Source organism: Oncorhynchus mykiss, chromosome 15 (assembly GCF_013265735.2).
Source record: "Oncorhynchus mykiss isolate Arlee chromosome 15, USDA_OmykA_1.1, whole genome shotgun sequence".
In the NCBI taxonomy this organism is placed as follows: Eukaryota; Metazoa; Chordata; class Actinopteri; order Salmoniformes; family Salmonidae; genus Oncorhynchus; species Oncorhynchus mykiss.
In genome coordinates this window covers 61,156,697-61,177,724 of record NC_048579.1, presented here as the reverse complement: position 1 = coordinate 61,177,724, position 21,028 = coordinate 61,156,697, and the positions used below count along the sequence as shown (strand labels likewise).

At 42.1% G+C, this 21,028-nt stretch overlaps 1 protein-coding gene across 5 annotated transcripts in view; it reads left to right on the top strand.

Moving 5' to 3' along the window:
- Positions 1-677: 677 nt before the first annotated feature.
- LOC110490501 (aryl hydrocarbon receptor nuclear translocator-like protein 2) overlaps positions 678-21,028 on the top strand; it is a 33,261-nt gene continuing 12,910 nt past the window's right edge. For 3 of the 5 annotated variants that reach the window (XM_021563923.2, XM_021563922.2, XM_021563919.2), the window contains exons 1-13: positions 678-3,346; positions 8,513-8,747; positions 8,854-8,892; positions 9,013-9,054; positions 9,722-9,879; positions 10,172-10,260; positions 10,956-11,048; positions 11,819-11,936; positions 12,286-12,432; positions 12,631-12,862; positions 18,064-18,170; positions 20,053-20,200; positions 20,911-20,963. In XM_021563923.2, coding sequence (XP_021419598.2) covers positions 3,289-3,346; positions 8,513-8,747; positions 8,854-8,892; positions 9,013-9,054; positions 9,722-9,879; positions 10,172-10,260; positions 10,956-11,048; positions 11,819-11,936; positions 12,286-12,432; positions 12,631-12,862; positions 18,064-18,170; positions 20,053-20,200; positions 20,911-20,963 — 1,519 coding nt within the window. In that variant the 5' untranslated portion in view covers positions 678-3,288. The remainder of the gene's footprint in view (positions 3,347-8,512; positions 8,748-8,853; positions 8,893-9,012; positions 9,055-9,721; positions 9,880-10,171; positions 10,261-10,955; positions 11,049-11,818; positions 11,937-12,285; positions 12,433-12,630; positions 12,863-18,063; positions 18,171-20,052; positions 20,201-20,910; positions 20,964-21,028) is intronic. The other 2 variants (XM_021563921.2, XM_021563920.2) reach the window with 2 other exon arrangements.

The window sequence follows — 21,028 nt, the reverse complement described above, 5'->3', positions numbered from 1 at the left end:
AGCAAACTTCAGATGGGCCTGGACATGTACTGGCTTAAGCAGGGGGACACGTCTGGCACTATCGGATTTGAGTCCCTGGCGGCGTAGTGTGTTACTGATGGTAGGCTTTGTTACTTTGGTCCCAGCTCTCTGCAGGTCATTTACTAGGTCCCCCCCATGTGGTGCTGGGATTTTTGCTCACCGTTCTTGTGATCATTTTGACCCCATGGGGTGAGATCTTGCGTGGAGCCCCAGATCGAGAGAGATTATCAGTGGTCTTGTATGTCTTCCATTTCCTAATAATTGCTCCCACAGTTGATTTCTTCAAACCAAGCTGCTTACCTATTGCAGATTCAGTCTTCCCAGCCTGGTGCAGGTCTACAATTTTGTTTCTGGTGTCCTTTGACAGCTCTTTGGTCTTGGCCATAGTGGAGTTTGGAGTGTGACTGTTTGATCTTGTTATCAGTATAAAAGACACCTGTCCACAACCTCAAACAGGTGCCATTAATACAGGTAACGAGTGGAGGACAGAGGAGCCTCTTAAATAAGAAGTTACAGGTCTGTGAGAGCCAGAAATCTTGCTTGTTTGTAGGTGACCAAATACTTATTTTCCACCATAATTTGCAAATTAATTAATAAAAAATCCTACAATGTGATTTTCTGTTTTTTTTTTTCTTATTTTGTCTGTCATAGTTGAAGTGTACCTATGGTGAAAATTACAGGCCTCTCTCATCTTTTTAAGTGGGAGAACTTGCACAATTGGTGGCTGACTAAATACTTTTTTGCCCCACTGTATTTCCATGAAAGCTCAATGATCAATGATCTTTTGGCGTACCTCGCCAAAACCAAATTAACTTGAGCAAATGGCCTCTGTCTCACAAGGTCTTGCACAGGCAGCCCAATTCTGACATTTTTTTCCCACTAATTAGTCTTTTGACCAAATACATTTAGATATTTTCACATCAGATATTTATCAGAGATGATCTGATTGGGGGGAGACACATTTGTGGAAATATTATCAAAACTGGTCCGCCTGTGCAGCCTTAGTTTTGTAGCTTAACACAGCCTTAGTTTTGTAGCTTTTGTTTTATTCAATAGGTTCTAATCGGTCATTGTTTTGCATGCCCATTACCTGTTGCCTCAGGACAATGCTCCAGTGTTACTGAATGGTAAATGGAGTAACTGAACACTGACCAAGGATGTCTAACAGGCTGACTACACCGCGTGCTTGAGCGTTGCAAAATAAATTTAGAAATCTGTTATTCAACGATTGCACCCACACTGCTCGTGCGTGCCAACAAGTGTCTGCGTTGCCAAGGGATAAAATAGAAATCAGCTATATTTCTGATGCCGATAGCGCTGCAAGTCCTGCCTCTCCCATCTCCTTATTGGTTTATAGAAGCAGGTACCCATGTACCATCTCATTGGTCATACCCACGTGGGTGAGTGAAAGACGAACGAGGTCAGTGGCGGTAATGCACCTAATTTATGAAAGTTGCCAATGCAATATAAAGGCAAGAGAAGAAAAAGCCTGGAAGGAACAGAGATGACTAGAAACGATTCGGTTGACCGTTTTATGTGTGGATTAATTGGTGGAGTAGAGGATCTTGTGCATTTCTGGTAAAATAACAACTCAATGTTTATATCCCAGGACACATTAGCTAGCTAAATAGGACAAATTAGCTAGCAAGCTAACTAGCTAAATTTCCATAAATATTTAATGTTGGGAAATATGATGTTAATTTTCAAACATTCATGTATTAAGTTTGCATGCACTTGTAGAGACTGGGTGGATCTTCTTAGCCACTGATGACGTAAATACAGTTGTACCTTTTAACCAAATGAAGGATGTTGTGACATTGCATGTAGAACAACAATGCTATGGCTACATAATAATAAATCCTGTCTCACGGTTGTAGCCTATGATTTACCATCCATTGGATTCACCTATTGTCACTCAGAGACATAGGCCTATTATTAGCCAAGGCAAGACGTTTTGCCAAAACACAGCCTATTTTACAGACTTATGACAATGTTTTGTAGGCTAGATGGTAGCGTAAATACATGGAGGCAAAGTCGTGGTGCAATGTATTTATTCGCAGTGTCGTGACAATTTTAAAATATCAGTGACAAATGGTCATGCGTAAAAGGCAACTCGTTGTAAATGTCCTCAATCCATGACGCTTAAGACTAACCTATACATTTTTTTCCCCCCACACATTTATATAACGTATGTGGGGCTGTAAAGTGCTCTGGGACGCACGTTTACTTTCGCTGTCGACAGGCTGTATTCAATTCCGCCGATTCAGTTGCAAACCGTTTCTTAAACGGGAGCGAACGTGGAGTGACTTGCCTTAATTTGTCCAATAGAAACTTGTTTAGTTGCAAAACGGAATGCAACTGTTTGAACGATTACACCCCGGGCTTCAGATGGGTTTAGGAGACAGCTGCTACACGTGACGGTTATATGGTTGTATAACGCAACAATATTTAGGTCAACGCGATTCTTGTTTGGCACGTGCACACTTACCACTTACAAAAAGTCTCGTGCAGAGGTCTCGAATAACAACAGGTGAGAGACAAATATGTTCGAAAGAGGGGGGAAAAAAGACCACTCGAATGAGTTTACTTATATATGGTAATTTGTCAGGTTGGACACGGATATTTACCCGAGAAAGCAGTGTTTTCACTCACAACACGAAACCGTTCAATTATAGGGAGCCTGTGTAGTGTGGTAGCCTATATAGACCATCACTTTTCCCTCAAATACATGCAAAATGACACTTTAGCCTATAATTTTAGAGGATAAAATGAACGTTTCATTCTTAAATCAGGCTGAAATATGAGCCTATTGATAATGGACTCATGCAGAATACTCTTTACAATTGTAATGAAAGGGAAATCTTGGTATTTCATGAATGGTTGTCCTACTTGCTCTGGGCTAGACTATAGCCCACGAAACGATTGCGTGTGAATGCAAGGAACAGTGTCCCCTTCACGGGTGGTTTGAGTGAATGAATGCGAGTGTCGTGGTGACTGGTGATAGAGAAGACAGATTGACCTCTTCCGCGTTTTCCTTGAGTTGTGTTACCCAGGAGGCTACTTTATCCTTGCACGTGTCTACGTTTGTATGTCTACCCCCACCCTGCATTAGTACAGAGAGAGAGGAAAAAATAAAGTAAATTTATACAACAATCCCCCGCCTCTTCTTACCATCTCTCCTACAGTAGGCTACTTGTACCACATTTAGGCTACACTACCACTTCCTCATGTTCTGCAGCGCCGGGCTGCTGCTGACCGGATCCAACCATGTCCGTAGAGAATTTAGCCGCCGGCGGCAATGACGGGACCACAGACAAACGATCAGGTACCGGTACACCTAGTTGTACCGCGTTCAAGACAACTCGAACTCGGAAACTCGTAAACTGAGCTCCAGGTTGAAAAGGATCAGAATCAACCAATAGGAAACTCTACGCAAAAACCGTACGCACATTTTCACTTGGAGGTTCTGATCTTTCCGAGTTGTCTTGAAAGCACCACGTGTGAGTTCTCTTGGCTATGAAGTGATAATAGTTTATTGTAGTCGATGCTATGCGCCGGGTGGGATTGGGGGAGCTGTTTCCATGTCTTTCGCTTTGAAAAACAATTTAGGTTCTCCCCCAAAATGTAGATCAATGGAGCAAACGCACACTCGAAGAAGTCCTGGGACGCGCTTGTGGAAGTTTAATAATTTTGAACATATTTGTGGCATTTTACCATGTAATTTCGCAGGTAGGAGTTGGCGTGATTTCATTAGAATATGTGCATGGTGGAATTGTATTTATGGTAAACCTTGTGTAAAATAGATCTGTCCATGCCTTTGGTAATAATCTATGTCGGTTAGCCTGTTAATCAAATAAAATGGCACCAATCACGAAATGTATGCTTGGATTAAGTTTGCACCATATCCTGTTCAGTCGCACGTATAGCCTAAATTATGTTTTATATATGTGTTTGGGTAGCCTAAAGTCATATCCTAGCCCACATGTTTTCATAGTTGTAGAATTTCAATGTATCGCGGCAAATTTTTATTTTTGGTGACGAGAATTCCCTATGTGTTAAAGCATTCTAATGCATTGTCACATGTTCGTAACTTGATCTCCAAGACCGTATTGTGATTCTGGCGATGCATGGTCAAATGTTAAAGTGAGTTATGAAGAAGTTTCCCAATTCTCAAGGTGGGTGGGTGGATTTATTAGAACGCAGCCCAAAACAATTATTGTTCGTTCCCGAACGTGCAAGCTAGGCTAATATGCTGCATGCCTGTTTAATAACAATTTCCCACTCTGTAATTTGTCCATAACATCCAATAATGTACATGTTATGAATGTAATTGAATATGGTCACGCGTGTCGCTCCTTTTGAAAATAATATATATTTTCAGCATAAAACATTTGTAAAAAATGTTTAGGCCTGCCCGGCACATTTTAATTGAGGCTATATGCTACATCAAGTAGGCTAGCTGCGCTTTGGCCAATATGTAATTTGTTTAGGCTATATAGGCCTGTGTTCAGTTATTTTGTAATATACCAGAGCCTATAACTTGATATAACTATTCAACGCAAGCTGCACGTGTGCGTTTGGACTCTTATATAGGAGGTAAACTGTGGGTCAATCGCTGGACACTTGGGATTGTTTTTATCTTGCCTCTAGTCTTTATGCATTACCACCATACCCCAATAACATGTCCTGGGTTGGTTTATATAGGACTATAGTTTCACGTTAACAATATGAAATGCAAAGGGGCACAATAAGCAAATATGGTGTGACTTTCCTTTATCAATAACATTATCTTTGTTAGGAGACTACTGACAGTCTTTCTCTGGACATAGGTTGACAATTCTTAATGGTGTTGTAGGCTTATCAACCAATTACTGTAACAATATTTATTTATTCCTGACCTTAATAATTATTGAACTTAAAGTAGTACCAGACCTAAAGGTGTTCTAGGATGACAAACGTTACACAGGAACGGATAAAGAGAATGGACAGAGGAAATAATGTATTACATAGCACTCTGTTAGGCAACCAATTGTTAAAACCGTATTGCCAACAGTCAACTGTACTTCACCTGAATAGCATAGATTCCCCCATTACACGATGTATTCCCTCTGTTTTGTATATTGAATAAACAAAATGTATTCTACTGTCAGCCCTCTTTCTTAGTATTGTACCTCATGTATGCATGTGTCCAACATGATATTGCCGATTTTGTCTGGCCCCTAGTATTATTCAAAACCAATGCAGAGGTTGGTGTGGGGGTGGGGCGATTCCTGTGGGAGTGAAAGGGGAATGGCTGTCCTCAGGTGAACTCGTCAGATTGGCCAGTGTGACAGGTGTAGAGTTGCCTTTCTTTTGTTGGCTTAAAAGACTGCCAAAGGATTGTTTTTATTATCTGAAAATAGTTCCAATCTTCCTTAAATGAATGGAAGTGTAAAGCTAACATTCCTCTGACAGAAAATGTGCAAACACAAGGAGGTATGGTTAGCCAAAATTTGCCGGGGAGGCAGGTAGCCTAGTGGTTGGAACGTTGGACTAGTAACCGAAAGGTTGCAAGATCGAATCCCCAAGCTGACAAGGTACAAATCTGCTGTTCTGCTCCTGAACAAGGCAGTTTATTGAAAATAAGAATTTGTTCTTAACTGACTTGCCTAGTTAAATAAATTAATGATTAACCAATAATTAATTCTAGGCTTTTACATGTAAGATTGATGAAGATGTTTGTGCAGGACAACTTCACTGGAACCTCCCTTTTTCCATGAGAGGTTATGATGTGGAGATGAGAATAAAGTGCATAATGTAAACCTGGACACTAATAACTAGCCTATCGGGTGTCGATTTCCTACAAGTATAATATAGAATTTGAACGGAGAAAGATGTGTGTAATGTAAAAAAGGGTACTTATACTAATTACTAGCTTATCAGGTGATAAACTACATGTGTTTTTTTCAGTGAATATAATAGGGAATCTGAACTCGGATACTCACCAATACTGCTTTAACTATATACTGCCAGAATGTCATACTGCTTTAACTAGATACTGACATAACGTCATACTGTCTTAACTAGATACTAGCTTAACTAGATACTGCTATAACTTCATACTGCAATAACTATATACTGCTGTGCTGTCTAATCAACTTTTAGACATAAATGTTCTAGTTGTACCAATGACCCTATCGACACACTGGGGTTCTTGTGTGAGAGCGAGTTCTTATGTGAGAGTGGCAGGTGAGTAGTGAGGAATAGGGGAGGTTTATTATGAGGCACCAGCCACAGGAAGCTCATCTGAGGAGGGAGAGTCCTTTTGAGGGGCCATTCATTTATATGGGCTGTGACTGCCAGGGTTTCCATCATCAGCTGAAGACTTGGTCCAATGGAGTAGTGCGATCCTCGCCACATTTATCCAGCCAGGAGAGAGCATCATCCATGGAATGTTTAGCGGCTGCATTATCAAGCTCCAATGCAGAGGCGTCTCACTCCGCCACACAAGCCTCACTTGCTATACAGTCATCTCTTAGGAAGCCAGGTGCAATTTAGTGTATCATTCATGATTCAATTTACCTGGTTTCTGCACCACCCACTCATGTCCTGCACAACCAGGGAACTTGTTGATGTCTGGTTCCCAGTTGTCAGTGAGTTTGTGTTTCCCTCTGCATCTCCTATTAGCGACAAGAACTGGATCAACATTTAAGAAGAATTACTAAATGTTTTCTTTCAGTGAACAGAAATGAGTTTCTGCTTGTATCCCAATCCCCCTAAGACACATACACCCTAAGGGGTTGGAAGCACACTGAGCATATAAGGGTTAACTGTCTTGTTCAAAGGCACAACAGCAGGAGATGACATGGAGAGAGGCTGGCCTAGCCAGGAAATGACTGCGTATTTACCAGGGGTTTCTCCGGTTCCTTGGTAAACTTTGATCCGAAGTAGGCCAACCAAATTAATGTGTAGCACAACCATTTCCCCACATAACTACCTAATTGTATTTGATATGACATTTGTCTTCCCCTTTAGTTAGTTACTGCAAAATAGGGATCTCCACTCTTCCCTTTACAATTGTTGGATTTTATTAAATGTATGATATTCTAATTTATATCCATTTTCAGTTAATAAATGTTAATGTATCAAAGCATTCTAAATTTACCTCAACCCTGAGCTACTCACTGTCTTTGTCAAACATCCAAAAGCCACAATGTTTCTACTTGATTGGGCAACAAACGTAGTCAGATTTGCCTTAACTATTTTCATGAAAATTGAAAAATAGCTAAATGAAGATTATCCCTACATGATGATACAACTACAGAATTAGCAAAATTATAAAAATTACGGTAGTTCCACTACCATCTCTCTACCTGTGGAATATTTCCACTTGTTTTGCTTTTATGCTACTACAGTTTCTCATGCTTCGTGAGATGCCTGCAGGAAAAGGAAGAGAGGGCAGGGCTGGAATAGTTTCGGCATTCCACCTCAATGCCAGAAATTACCCCCAAAATCCTAGATATAGCCTAGTTCATTAACCATTATTTATAAACATTTGTTACATTAGAAGCATTAGAATCCCAAAACATCTTCCACGTTTTAAACAATATTTCAAATAAAATGTCACCGCTTAAAGTAGAATGGGGAGTCGTGTAGGAAGTAGGTCAATGTTACAGTATTATATAAGCAGTGAGGTAAGGCGATTGCAGAAACTATCACGTCAAACATGCTGGGGGAAAACTGGGATAAAGCCAGTGTTAGACGCCCTCTTATGGTACTCATCACGTGCTGCACGACAGCCGGGAGAAAATGTCTGCCAGTGGTTGGTGTCTGGTAGGCAGATTTAGGTTGGAGAGTTCATTCACTTCACCTGCCAGGTTTATGGCTTTCAAGATGATCAGTTACAAGATGTAAGGCCATTTCCAGTTAGCTGAACTTAAAACTAATTTACACTGAGGAACATGTGTCAATGGGCTTACAATTGAGAGTTTATTTACAGTCCTCTCAAGTGGATGTTAGTTAGTGCATACACGCGTATCATGTGACTGATCAACACAAGAACATTTATATTTATAAGACGGATTAAAATTATTTTATTTTGAAACTTTTGACACAATATTTTGCACACTCCCAGGCAGCTTGTAGTGAGTGATACACACTGGTTGGAACGTTGTATGGGATGCTTGAGGTCAACATCCATTGAGTTGGTATTTTGGCCGTCTTCTGGGGAAAGCAGGTAACTGCATTCATTCGTTATTTTATTTTCTCAGTCCTCAGTTGAGGGTTTCAGTTGATTATCGGGGATATGTGAATGTTCTTCATGGAGGTTTTCAACATTGGCAAATATAAATATCTGGTGAATTAAACAAAACACCAACCCATTTTGTTTCTAGGCCTCCGTAATAGTGTCAGTGCTACAATAATGCATCAATTTGACTGTAGGTGAATTACAAATTATGAGAAATCAAAGCTAATGTGTCAGTTTTGTATGGTTCTTGTGCCTGTGGTTTAGGACCCTTGCAGTTAGGAGAAACCAATAGCCTTCCTGTTTCTCGGCCTTACGTCATAACGCCCCACCTGGCAGGAGCCATGCCTGATGTCATAACCCCCCACAAGGCAGGAGCCATGCCTGATGTCATAACCCCCCACCTGGTAGGAGCCATGCCTGATGTGATAACCCCCCACCTGGCAGGAGCCATGCCAATCCAAGAGCTGTCTAGGAAACGGAAGGGGGATCTAGATAACAGGTAAGAGCAGAGAGACCTCACCTTTCACAAAGCAGCATAAAAATAACATTCTTATGTTTGTCTCTTACCCGGTAGACTTATATGTTGTTTTCTCGATGTCTTGCAGGGAAAATGGTGATGCTCAAATAGAGGAGCAACAGAGCAGGTAATTGAAGATTCTTTAGCAATGAATTTTATTTCAGCACTAATCTTGGCAAGATCTCTCAGAGCCAGGCCAAGTGCTGAAATGAATCATTTTAAATAATCATAACTATTTCCAATTCAGATCGGAAGACGATGATCAACAGGTGAAAATAAAGTGGTTCAGGTAAGAGCCTGGCATACATATTCATTTGGTATATTGATAGGGAGTTAAAGGCCAATGCAGCCATTTAAAAATCAAATCACTTCTGGGTAACAATTAAGTACCTTACTTTGACTGTTTTCAATCAACATGGTCAAAAAGAAACACAAATAGCTTCTTAGCAAGAACAGATTCTCGAGCAAGAATTTCGCTAGGACTGTCTGAGAGTGGTCCAGGGAAAACTGAAAACGAGCAGTTTGGCAGATTCACCAGGCAGGCCAAAACTCCATCCCACCAAAACTGGCTGAAATTTCAGGATGTCATTTCAAACAACTCTTACACTAAAAGGGTATTATCATAAATTTCACAGTATTATTCCAACATCATGTTGTGGAAATATATATAAAACACAGGAAAATCCCATTTTTGACTGAACTTGCTTTAACAAACAGGAGGATACTTTAATATTATATATGACATAATACTACAGTATTAGTAATACTAATACTGAAGCTGGTACGATGCGAGCAACCACATCAACGTAAAGCCAATAATAACAATAACACACACCCTTTCATGTGTTGTTGCTTTTATAAATGATATCATGCTGACTTGATAGCAACCCATCAGACACCTGTATACTTAAGTGTGTGAGAGAGACAAATAAGTGTATTTGTGCCCTCACTCACAGGGAGCCACACAGCCAAATTGAAAAGCGGCGAAGGGACAAAATGAACACCCTTATTGACGAGCTGTCAGCCATGATCCCCTCTTGGAACCCCATGGCCAAAAAGCTTGACAAACTCACGGTCCTGCGAATGGCTGTGCAGCACCTCAAAGCCCTGAAAGGTAGGCCTCATCATCCCAAAACTGCCCCTACAATACATTATCACACCAGGCAATCTGTGCAGCACCACACATCTCTTTAAGGTAGGTCTCATGAAGCTATACTAATGCAGTAACAGCCTAGGACACATTGTGGCGGCAAAATACACAGCTGTGCACAGATAGCTTGGTTCATTGCTGATAATATGATTTAATATTTCTATATATTTGTAACTCAATTTATGATAGAAATGTCAAGCTTCTAAGGGACAGGTACAACACAGACAACAGCTCAGTGCTGTGTTCGTCTCGTCAGCAGGTGCCAGCAGTTCCTTTACTGATGTTAACTACAAATGCAAGCCTTCATTTCTGCCTCAGGATGATCTCAAGCACCTGGTGCTCACGGTAGGCCGCCATTCAATCTCTTTCTTCAATCAACCAAGATCAATCCCATTTGGTATTGTGGCAGCAGTCACAACAGTGGGACAGGATTATGTGGTGTGTCAATTTACAGTTTTTGTGTGTTGAGTCTTTTAGGCTCCAAAAATAGCTGATCATTTTGGTATTGATATGGGAAATATAATATGAATCAATAATATAGTGACCTAGGGTTATTCCTTTATGATTACGGTGATGGTGAAATCTACAATTGTGTGGGTTTTATTTTCAAAGTGCTGCATTTTATCCAATGTTATGAGAGCGTGGTGGTCATGTTTCTTCTTCAGACTAAGTATACACTTTATTTTTTGGACAGTAACACAGTATACTCTGGTATACTCTGGTATTTTTCCATTCAGTTACTAACTAACTTTACTCTAGAAAATCCCTAATTAGAACAGGATGTGTCAACCGCTCAATTCTATGTAGAATTAAATCATATAGAAATAGCCAGTTCTTTCCCCTCGCTTGGAGTGTTCTGTTGTATAACCTTTGCCAGCTCTGATCTCCCACAAGTGTGCATGTTTGTCACACAGTCGGCCATTTTAGAGTTAGCAGAGAGAGTAGATACACACGGATGGTTTATACACTGTAGCAGTGTCAGTGTTTTCATGGACCCAGAATTAAATATATTGAGGTCGTTCCGTGTCTCATTTCCCCAGGCTACAGATGGGTTCCTGTTCGTTGTGAGTTGTGACAGGGGGAAGATCCTCTTTACCTCAGAATCCGTCTTGAAGTTCCTCAACTACAGTCGGGTCAGTGAACTGGTTATACTTAAGCAATAAAGCCCGAGCGGGTGTGGTATACGGTCTGATATACCATGGCTTTCAGCCAATCAGCTTTCAGGGCTCGACCCACCCAGTTTATAATATACAATAAGCAGGTCTGGCAGTCTTAATTTGCTACTTAATTCTAAATTGAGCTAATTATTGAGGTGGATTCCAACAATGTCACTCACTCAATCCTATCTGTTATCCACTTAAATACTCTCAATGACAACTTTAGGAAAAGTCCATTACTTAACAGTGCTATACCATTCATTTAGTTCCATGGTTTGGTTTTCTTTGGTCATTTGTAACAGGCACCCCATGCCCCTACCACTCTTATTGATTGTTAGCTAGTGATGGCTAAAGTTAGCTGACATTTGTAGTGGCTGTCTAAAGAAAACTGAACCATGGATTATATATTCTCCTGGCCTATAGACTACTTACATGGTGAGGAACTATCTAACATCAAAATGTAAAATACTGAAATTCCCTTTTAATACCTTAGAATTTCTGTACCATAGTAAAATTGTACCTGAATCTGTTTCATGCTTTATATTGTGGAGATGATGCTTGAAGTGGAGACCGGAGGTTTAACCAGAAAGTTCAGGTGGTTCTGAAGTGGGTATCTGAATCAGTTGTTTCCCTAGTTCAGAAGTATAGTTGGCTGGCTAGCTAGCTAGCTCACACAAGATTTGGTTCCGGGTTCTGAGATGAATATAGTTTGGTTCTGATAATTAAAGTGCTGTTTTTGTTTACAGTTGGAACTAATTGGACAGAGTCTTTTTGATTATGTCCACCCGAAGGACATTAGTAAAGTGAAAGAGCAGCTGTCAGCCTCAGGATTATACCCTCGCGAACGGCTCATAGATGCCAAAAGTAAGTCTGCAAAGACTTTATTTAAATGTATCTGTTGCTGGGACTTTCATATCTATTTCTCTCTGTGTTTTGATTTGTTTGTGTCTTGTTGAGATGCAGTTAAAGCTATGTCACCACTATAACGGTATTACTTTAAAGAAAGTTGCAGCTTTTATCTCGGTTCTATTAGCACAGGGGAAAGAGCAGAGAGCCTGGGTTCTGGTTGTTGTTGCTTTACTGGTTTCCACTTTGCCCTCGTTCTCTTTTGAGGTCACAGTCACTTTCATTTTATTTTCTGTCTTCAATGTGTTTTTTAATATTGTAAATATAAAATGATGTTGTTGGATCATAGGCTCTCCCGGTTCTTTAGCAGGGTTACAGGTGCAGGACCTTCCTGTGGGAGCAGTTCAACTGTGTACAGGGGCACGGCGCTCCTTCTTCTGCCGCATGAAGCACAGCAGAACAGTTATGAAGACAGAAGACAAAACCATCCAGCCCAGCAGCTCCAAGAAAAAGGGTGAGAGAGCCATGCAGAGACACCTTCACTAAATACATCGTAAGAACAGAGCGAAACGTGGTGGTCATCAACCCAGAAGTACAATTTATTTTTCTTGATTCCACCTCACTGAGGTTAGACCTGATAGGGCCTTGATTGGAATTGCATGTAGGGGTTAAGTGTAAACACAAGTTTTATGTACACTGTCTCCCCCTGTAGAGTCTCAACGATACTGCACTGTCCATTGCACTGGTTACATGCGGAGTTGGCCCTCCACCCAGCTGGGTGCTGAGAGCGACGATAACGAGTCCTCCCATCTGTCCTGCCTGGTTGCTGTGTGCCGCGTTCACCCTAACAATGCCTGTCAGCCCTCACGAGAGGTCAAGGTCAAACCCACCCAGTTTGTCACTCGCTTTGCAATTGACGGCAAGTTCATCTTCGTGGACCAACAGTAAGTTGTGCCTCTTATCCCCTCCTCAAACCTTTTTGCGATTTTCGCTCATTATTAAATATTCTTGGCAAGTGTTGGCATAATTTTGAACCAATACTGTTCATAAGGGGGCATTTGTGGGCATAGCCTTCACGTGGTGAAAAACACTAGGAGGAAAATAAAACTGAATCTATACCCTGTGAAAGTAACCGCCCCTTTCGATTTACTTCTGGATCAAGTCCGCTAATCTTTTGAACAGGCTTACCGATTATATAATCTAATCCGTAATATATACAGTATATACAGTTATTTGTTTTTGCACTTAAGACCATTGCACTACGTTTTTGCCCATTGAAGACCATTCAAAAAGCCTACAAAAGTTTTTAAAAACTACAAGGCTGAGGGGCAGGTACTTCCTGGTAACTTTCATAGAGTATTGTTCTCAGAGTTTTGTTCAGATTCTCTTTCAGCTGAGTTGAGTATGTTTTGATACATACTGTAATGTTAGCCAAGGCTAAGTTAAATTGGCCTTGGTTAACATTACAGTTATACCCTGGGTAACCCAACCTGTGCTTGTATTAACAGCGAAAGAAAGAAACAAATAAAGAGAAAAGCAATGACGTTGGTTAAGGCAGGCCTGGCAGGCAGTCATCTTGGATAGGGTTTGCCATGGCACCCCCTACCCATACCACAGTGGCTGTAAGTGTAATGGGGCTACCCCAAGTTTTCCAGCAACTGGTCTGAATGCATTCCAAATGAGACAATATACCCCTTGAAGAGATGACTGTACTGATTATTTCAAGCGATGGCAACAGTACAATACTAATACTATTGGTTTGAAATACAGATTATAAATTGAAAAATGTTTACTTGGAACATTGTGTTGGTAATATACATTTTTATATAGTAAGCATGTCAAGATAAAGACCTTCTAACTTCTCAATTGTCAAATAGGCAGCTCCAGTTCACAACAGGAGCCTTTTCACATATGTGGATTTGTTATTGTGACCCAGGCTGTCCTAAAATGTAACACTGGTGGTGAGATCTTCTGACCAACAGCAGAGAGTGCATTGAAGGCGTCAGTCCTGTTTGATTTACAGTTGAAGTCGGAAGTTTACATACACCTTAGCCAACTACATTTCACAATTCCTGACATTTAATCCTAGTAAAAATTCCCTGTCTTAGGTCATGTCACGAACGTCGTTGTAAGCATCGGACCAAAATGCAGCGTGGTTTGGGTTCATCTTTTATTATGAGATCCGGCACAAAAAACAATAAAGAGCAAGGAGGCTCTGGACTGCAGACCATCGCTGGAGGCCTGTTGCGTGGAGCTGACACGGCGTACCAGGCTGGGGAGACACACAGGAGGTCTGGAGCGTGGAGCTGGCACAGGGCGTACCGGGCTGGGGAGACGCACTGGAAGCCGGGTGCGCGGAGCCGGCACAGGACATACTGGGCTGTGGAGGCGCACTGGAGGTCTGGAACGTAGAGCTGGCACAACGTGTCCTGGACAGATGACAACCTCAGCACGGCAAGTGCGGGGAGCTGGCACAGGACGTACCGGGCTGTGGAGGCGCACTGGAGACACAGTGCGTAGAACCAGCACACATTGTACCGGAACGATAACACGCTCCTCAAAGCGAGTGTGGAGAGCTGGCACAAGACGTACTGGGCTGTGGAGGCGCACTGGAGACCTGGTGCGTGGAGCTGGCACAGATGGTACCGGACAGATGACACGCTCCTCAGGACAAATACGGGGAGCTGACACAGGTGGCATCGGACGGCTAACATGCTCCTCAGGGCGACTGTCTTGCCTCTCCAGCCAAACTAACAGCTCTTCCACTTCATTCTCTTCACATTTCACCAACCACTCCTTGAAGGTCTCTATCTCACCCCTCCGTTCACTTTCTCTCAATCGCCCCATCGCTTCCTCCATGGTCTCTGACTCACCCCTCAGCGTCGACGACCACCCCGTGTACCCCACCCTAAAAAATGTTTGGAGGCTGCTGCTTGGGCCTACGTCGTGGCCACTTACCCCAGTGTCGTCGCTGTCCCTCCTTCGCTGCTTCCGCCTGCTTCCAAGGCAGGCTTTTGTCTCCTGCCATTATTTCGTCCCAAGTCCAGGTTGTCCTCCACTCCTGGCTTTCCTCCCAGGCCAGGATCCCTGCTCCTCCTGGGAACGCTGCTTGGTCCGTGGGTGGTGGGATCTTCTGTCACGAACGTCGTTGTAAGCATCGGACCAAAATGTAGCGTGGTTTGGGTTCATCATCTTTTATTATGAGAACCGGCACAAAAAAACAATAAAGAGCAAAGAAACGAACGTGCAGTTTTATCGTGCTCAAAGGCAACAATACAAAAACAAGATCCCACAACAAACAGGTGGGAAAAGGCTGCTTAAATATGATAGACAGCTGCCTCTGATTGGGAACAATACCAGGCCAACATAGAAATAACAAAACTAGAATGCCCACCCTAGTCACACCCCGACCTAACCCAAAATAGAGAATAAAGGATCTCTAAGGTCAGGGTGTGACAGGTCAGTTAGGATCACCACTTTATTTCAAGAATGTGAAATGTCAGAATAATAGTAGAGAATTATTTATTTCAGCTTTTATTTCTTTCATCACATTCTCAGTGGGTCAGAAGTTTATATACACTCAATTAGTATTTGGTAGCATTGCCTTTAAATTGGTTAGCTTGGGTCAAACATTTCAGGTGGCCTTCCACAAGCTTCACACAATAAGTTGGGTGAATTTTGGCCCATTCCTCCTGACAGAGCAAGTGTAACTGAGTCAGGTTTGTAGGATACCTTGCTTGCACATGTTTTTTCAGTTCTGCCCACAAATGTTCTATGGGATTGCGGTCAGGGCTTTGTGATGGCCACTCCAAGACCTTGACTTTGTTGTCCTTAAGCCATTTTGCCACAACTTTGGAAGTATGCTTGTGGCCATTGTCCATTTGGAAGACCCATTTGCAACCCAGCTTTAACTTCCTGACTGATGTCTTGAGATGTTGCTTCAATATATCCACATGCCATTATTTCGTCCCAAGTCCAGGTTGTCCTCCACTCCTGGCTTTCCTCCCAGGCCAGGATCCCTGCTCCTCCTGGGAACGCTGCTTGGTCCGTGGGTGGTGGGATCTTCTGTCACGAACGTCGTTGTAAGCATCGGACCAAAATGTAGCGTGGTTTGGGTTCATCATCTTTTATTATGAGAACCGGCACAAAAAAACAATAAAGAGCAAAGAAACGAACGTGCAGTTTTATCGTGCTCAAAGGCAACAATACAAAAACAAGATCCCACAACAAACAGGTGGGAAAAGGCTGCTTAAATATGATAGACAGCTGCCTCTGATTGGGAACAATACCAGGCCAACATAGAAATAACAAAACTAGAATGCCCACCCTAGTCACACCCCGACCTAACCCAAAATAGAGAATAAAGGATCTCTAAGGTCAGGGTGTGACAGGTCAGTTAGGATCACCACTTTATTTCAAGAATGTGAAATGTCAGAATAATAGTAGAGAATTATTTATTTCAGCTTTTATTTCTTTCATCACATTCTCAGTGGGTCAGAAGTTTATATACACTCAATTAGTATTTGGTAGCATTGCCTTTAAATTGGTTAGCTTGGGTCAAACATTTCAGGTGGCCTTCCACAAGCTTCACACAATAAGTTGGGTGAATTTTGGCCCATTCCTCCTGACAGAGCAAGTGTAACTGAGTCAGGTTTGTAGGATACCTTGCTTGCACATGTTTTTTCAGTTCTGCCCACAAATGTTCTATGGGATTGCGGTCAGGGCTTTGTGATGGCCACTCCAAGCCCTTGACTTTGTTGTCCTTAAGCCATTTTGCCACAACTTTGGAAGTATGCTTGTGGCCATTGTCCATTTGGAAGACCCATTTGCAACCCAGCTTTAACTTCCTGACTGATGTCTTGAGATGTTGCTTCAATATATCCACATGCACCAGTCCCTCCTGCAGCAAAGCACCCCCATAACATGATGCTGCCACCCCCGTGATTCACGGTTGGGATGGTGTTCTTCGGCTTGCAAGCCTCCCCCTTTTTTGTCTCATCAGACCAGAGGACATTTCTCCAAAAAGTATGATCTTTGTCCCCATGTGCTGTTGCAACCCGTAATCTGGCTTTTTTATGGCGGTTTTGGAGCAGTGGCTTCTTCCTTGCTGAGCGGCCTTTCAGGTTATGTCGATATAGGACTCGTTTTACTGTGGATATAGTCACTTTTGTACCTGTTTCTTCTAGCATCTTCACAAGGTATTTTGCTGCTGTTCTGGGATTGATTTGCACTTTTCGTAACAAACTACGTTCATCTCTAGGAGACAGAAGGCGTCTCCTTCCTGAGCGGTATGACGGCTGCGTGGTCCCATGGTGTTTATATTTGCGTACTATTGTTTGTACAGATGAACGTGTTACCTTAAGGCGTTTGGGAATTTCTCCCAAGGATGAACCAGACTTGTGGAGGTCTCCAATTTTTTTTCTATGGTTTTGGTTTATTTGTTTTGATTTTCCCATGATGTCAAGCAAAGAGGCACTGAGTTTGAAGGTAGGCCTTGAAATACATCCACAGGTACACCTCCAATTGACTCAAATGATGTCAATTAGCCTATCGGAAGCTTCTAAAGCCACGACATAATTTTCTGGAATTTTCCAAGGCACAGTCAACTTAGTGTATGTAAACTTCGGACCCACTGGAATTGTGATACAGTGAAATAATCTGTCTGTAAACAATTGTTGGAAAAATGACTTGTCATGCACAAAGTAGATGTCCTAACCAACTTGCCAAAAGTATAGTTTGTTAAGGAATGTGTGGAGTGGTTGAAAAACAAGTTTTAATGACTCCAACCTAAGTGTATGGTAACATCCGACTTCAACTGTATGTTTACAGTATAATTCATATTATCTGTAAGTGATTTTATTTGTTACTTTTGAGTGAGATCCTTTCTACTTTGGCATTTGATCCCAATTCAGAGACCAAGAACCAAGCTCACTTTACCGTGGTCGAATGTTTGACAATCATTCCATTTACTCTTTTCCATAGAAACAGAAAGGCTGCATCATGTACATTGATGGTTATAGTTAGCATTTATTGCGCCTTTCTGAAATGATGTACATAGTTAGAGCTGGTAAGTGGACAGAAGATATCAACCTGGGACTGTTGTAGGTTTAGAAAGAATAACAGCATCCTTGTCTCTGTCCTTCAGAGCCACTACTGTTCTGGGCTACTTGCCACAGGAACTACTGGGGACGTCTTGTTATGAGTATTTCCACCAGGACGACCTGCAACACCTCGCAGAGACACATAGGAAAGGTAATGGAGAATAGTTTGGTTGTCTTTCGTATCTACATATGGCATATGTTCTCCAGATGTGCAGGGTGCTCAAGCAGATATGAATTATACAGTGCCTTGCGAAAGTATTCGGCCCCCTTGAACTTTGCGACCTTTTACCACATTTCAGGCTTCAAACATAAAGATATAAAACTGTATTTTTTGTGAAGAATCAACAACAAGTGGGACACAATCATGAAGTGGAACGACATTTATTGGATATTTCAAACTTTTTTAACATATCAAAAACTGAAAAATTGGGCGTGCAAAATTATTCAGCCCCTTTACTTTCAGTGCAGCAAACTCTCTCCAGAAGTTCAGTGAGGATCTCTGAATGATCCAATGTTGACCTAAATGACTAATGATGATAAATACAATCCACCTGTGTGTAATCAAGTCTCCGTATAAATGCACCTGCACTGTGATAGTCTCAGAGGTCCGTTAAAAGCGCAGAGAGCATCATGAAGAACAAGGAACTCACCAGGCAGGTCCGATATACTGTTGTGAAGAAGTTTAAAGCCGGATTTGGATACAAAAATATTTCCCAAGCTTTAAACATCCCAAGGAGCACTGTGCAAGCGATAATATTGAAATGGAAGGAGTATCAGACCACTGCAAATCTACCAAGACCTGGCCGTCCCTCTAAACTTTCAGCTCATACAAGGAGAAGACTGATCAGAGATGCAGCCAAGAGGCCCATGATCACTCTGGATGAACTGCAGAGATCTACAGCTGAGGGACGAGACTCTGTCCATAGGACAACAATCAGTCGTATATTGCACAAATCTGGCCTTTATGGAAGAGTGGCAAGAAGAAAGCCATTTCTTAAAGATATCCATAAAAAGTGTTGTTTAAAGTTTGCCACAAGCCACCTGGGAGACACACCAAACATGTGGAAGAAGGTGCTCTGGTCAGATGAAACCAAAATTGAACTTTTTGGCAATATTGCAAAACGTTCTGTTTGGCGTAAAAGCAACACAGCTGAACACACCATCCCCACTGTCAAACATGGTGGTGGCAGCATCATGGTTTGGGCCTGCTTTTCTTCAGCAGGGACAGGGAAGATGGTTCAAATTGATGGGAAGATGGATGGAGCCAAATACAGGACCATTCTGGAAGAAAACCTGATGGAGTCTGCAAAAGACCTGAGACTGGGACGGAGATTTGTCTTCCAACAAGACAATGATCCAAAACATAAAGCAAAATCTACAATGGAATGGTTCAAAAATAAACATATCCAGGTGTTAGAATGGCCAAGTCAAAGTCCAGACCTGAATCCAATCGAGAATCTGTGGAAAGAACTGAAAACTGCTGTTCACAAATGCTCTCCATCCAACCTCACTGAGCTCGAGCTGTTTTGCAAGGAGGAATGGGAAAAAATGTCAGTCTCTCGATGTGCAAAACTGATAGAGACATACCCCAAGCGACTTACTACTGTAATCGCAGCAAAAGGTGGCGCTACAAAGTATTAACTTAAGGGGGCTGAATAATTTTGCACGCCCAATTTTTCAGTTTTTGATTTGTTAAAAAAGTTTGAAATATCCAATAAATGTCGTTCCACTTCATGATTGTGTCCCACTTGTTGTTGATTCTTCACAAAAAAATACAGTTTTATATCTTTATGTTTGAAGCCTGAAATGTGGCAAAAGGTCGCAAAGTTCAAGGGGGCCGAATACTTTCGCAAGGCACTGTATTTCGGTTGCACTTCATTTCGGGTTACAGAAAATGACCAGGTTCTTACCTTTGTCGCATGGTGAAATGGTAAATACACCATAATACCCTGTGCATTACTTGTTTTTTATTGGGGGTGGGGGGTTATTCAAGCACATTTCAGTGATAGAGGTGCTGTTTTGTGTCTCAACAGTTCTCCGCAGTAAAGAGAAGATTGAGACCAGCTGCTACAAGTTTAAAACAAAACTTGGCTTCTTCGTCTTGCTTCAAAGTCAGTGGTTTAGTTTTATAAACCCTTGGACCAAAGAAGTGGAGTTTATTGTGTCAACAAACCAAGTTTTGTAAGTGCCTTTTCACATTAGGTCTAGATTGTGGGTTGGCCTCCCGGGTGGCGCAGTGGTTGCTGTGTCACCAGAGACTCTGGGTTCGTGCCCAGGCTCTGTCGTAACCGGCCGCAACCGGGAGGTCCATGGGGCGACGCACAATTGGCCTAGCGTCGTCCGGGTTACGGAGGGTTTGGCCGGTAGGGATATCCTTGTCTCATCGCGCACCAGCGACTCCTGTGGCGGGCCGGGTGCAGTGCGCGCTAACCAAGGTTGCCAGGTGCACGGTGTTTCCCCCGACACATTGGTGCGGCTGGCTTCCGGGTTGGATGCGCACTGTGTTAAGAAGCAGTGTGGCTTGGTTGGGTTGTGTATCGGAGGACACATGATTTTCAACCTTCGTCTCTCCCGAGCCCGTACGGGAGTTGTAGCGATGAGACAAGATAGTAGCTACTAAAACAATTGGATACCACGAAATTGGGGAGAAAAAGGGGTAAAATTCAATAACAACAAAAAAAATAGATTGTGGGTTGAATAATCTATAATGATATTCAGTAAAAATATATTTAATTTAATTATGTGCTTCGAATCAAGACAAAATTTCAGTCAAAATTGTCCCATTCTGGACCCAAAAATGTAGCTGCTGTTCGAGAATCCTCAGCGTTGTACTAATGACATCATACAAGGGATGTACAATGATTTGTCGTCTGTTCCCTCTCCACACACAGGGGACCTGGTCACACAGAAACTGAACAGCCGAGCAGTTCCGAGCTGTTGGACGGTAAGGAAAGGAATATTCGTCCTGGTCATTCTGAATATAGTTTGGGTGTAGTTGACTGACCTCAG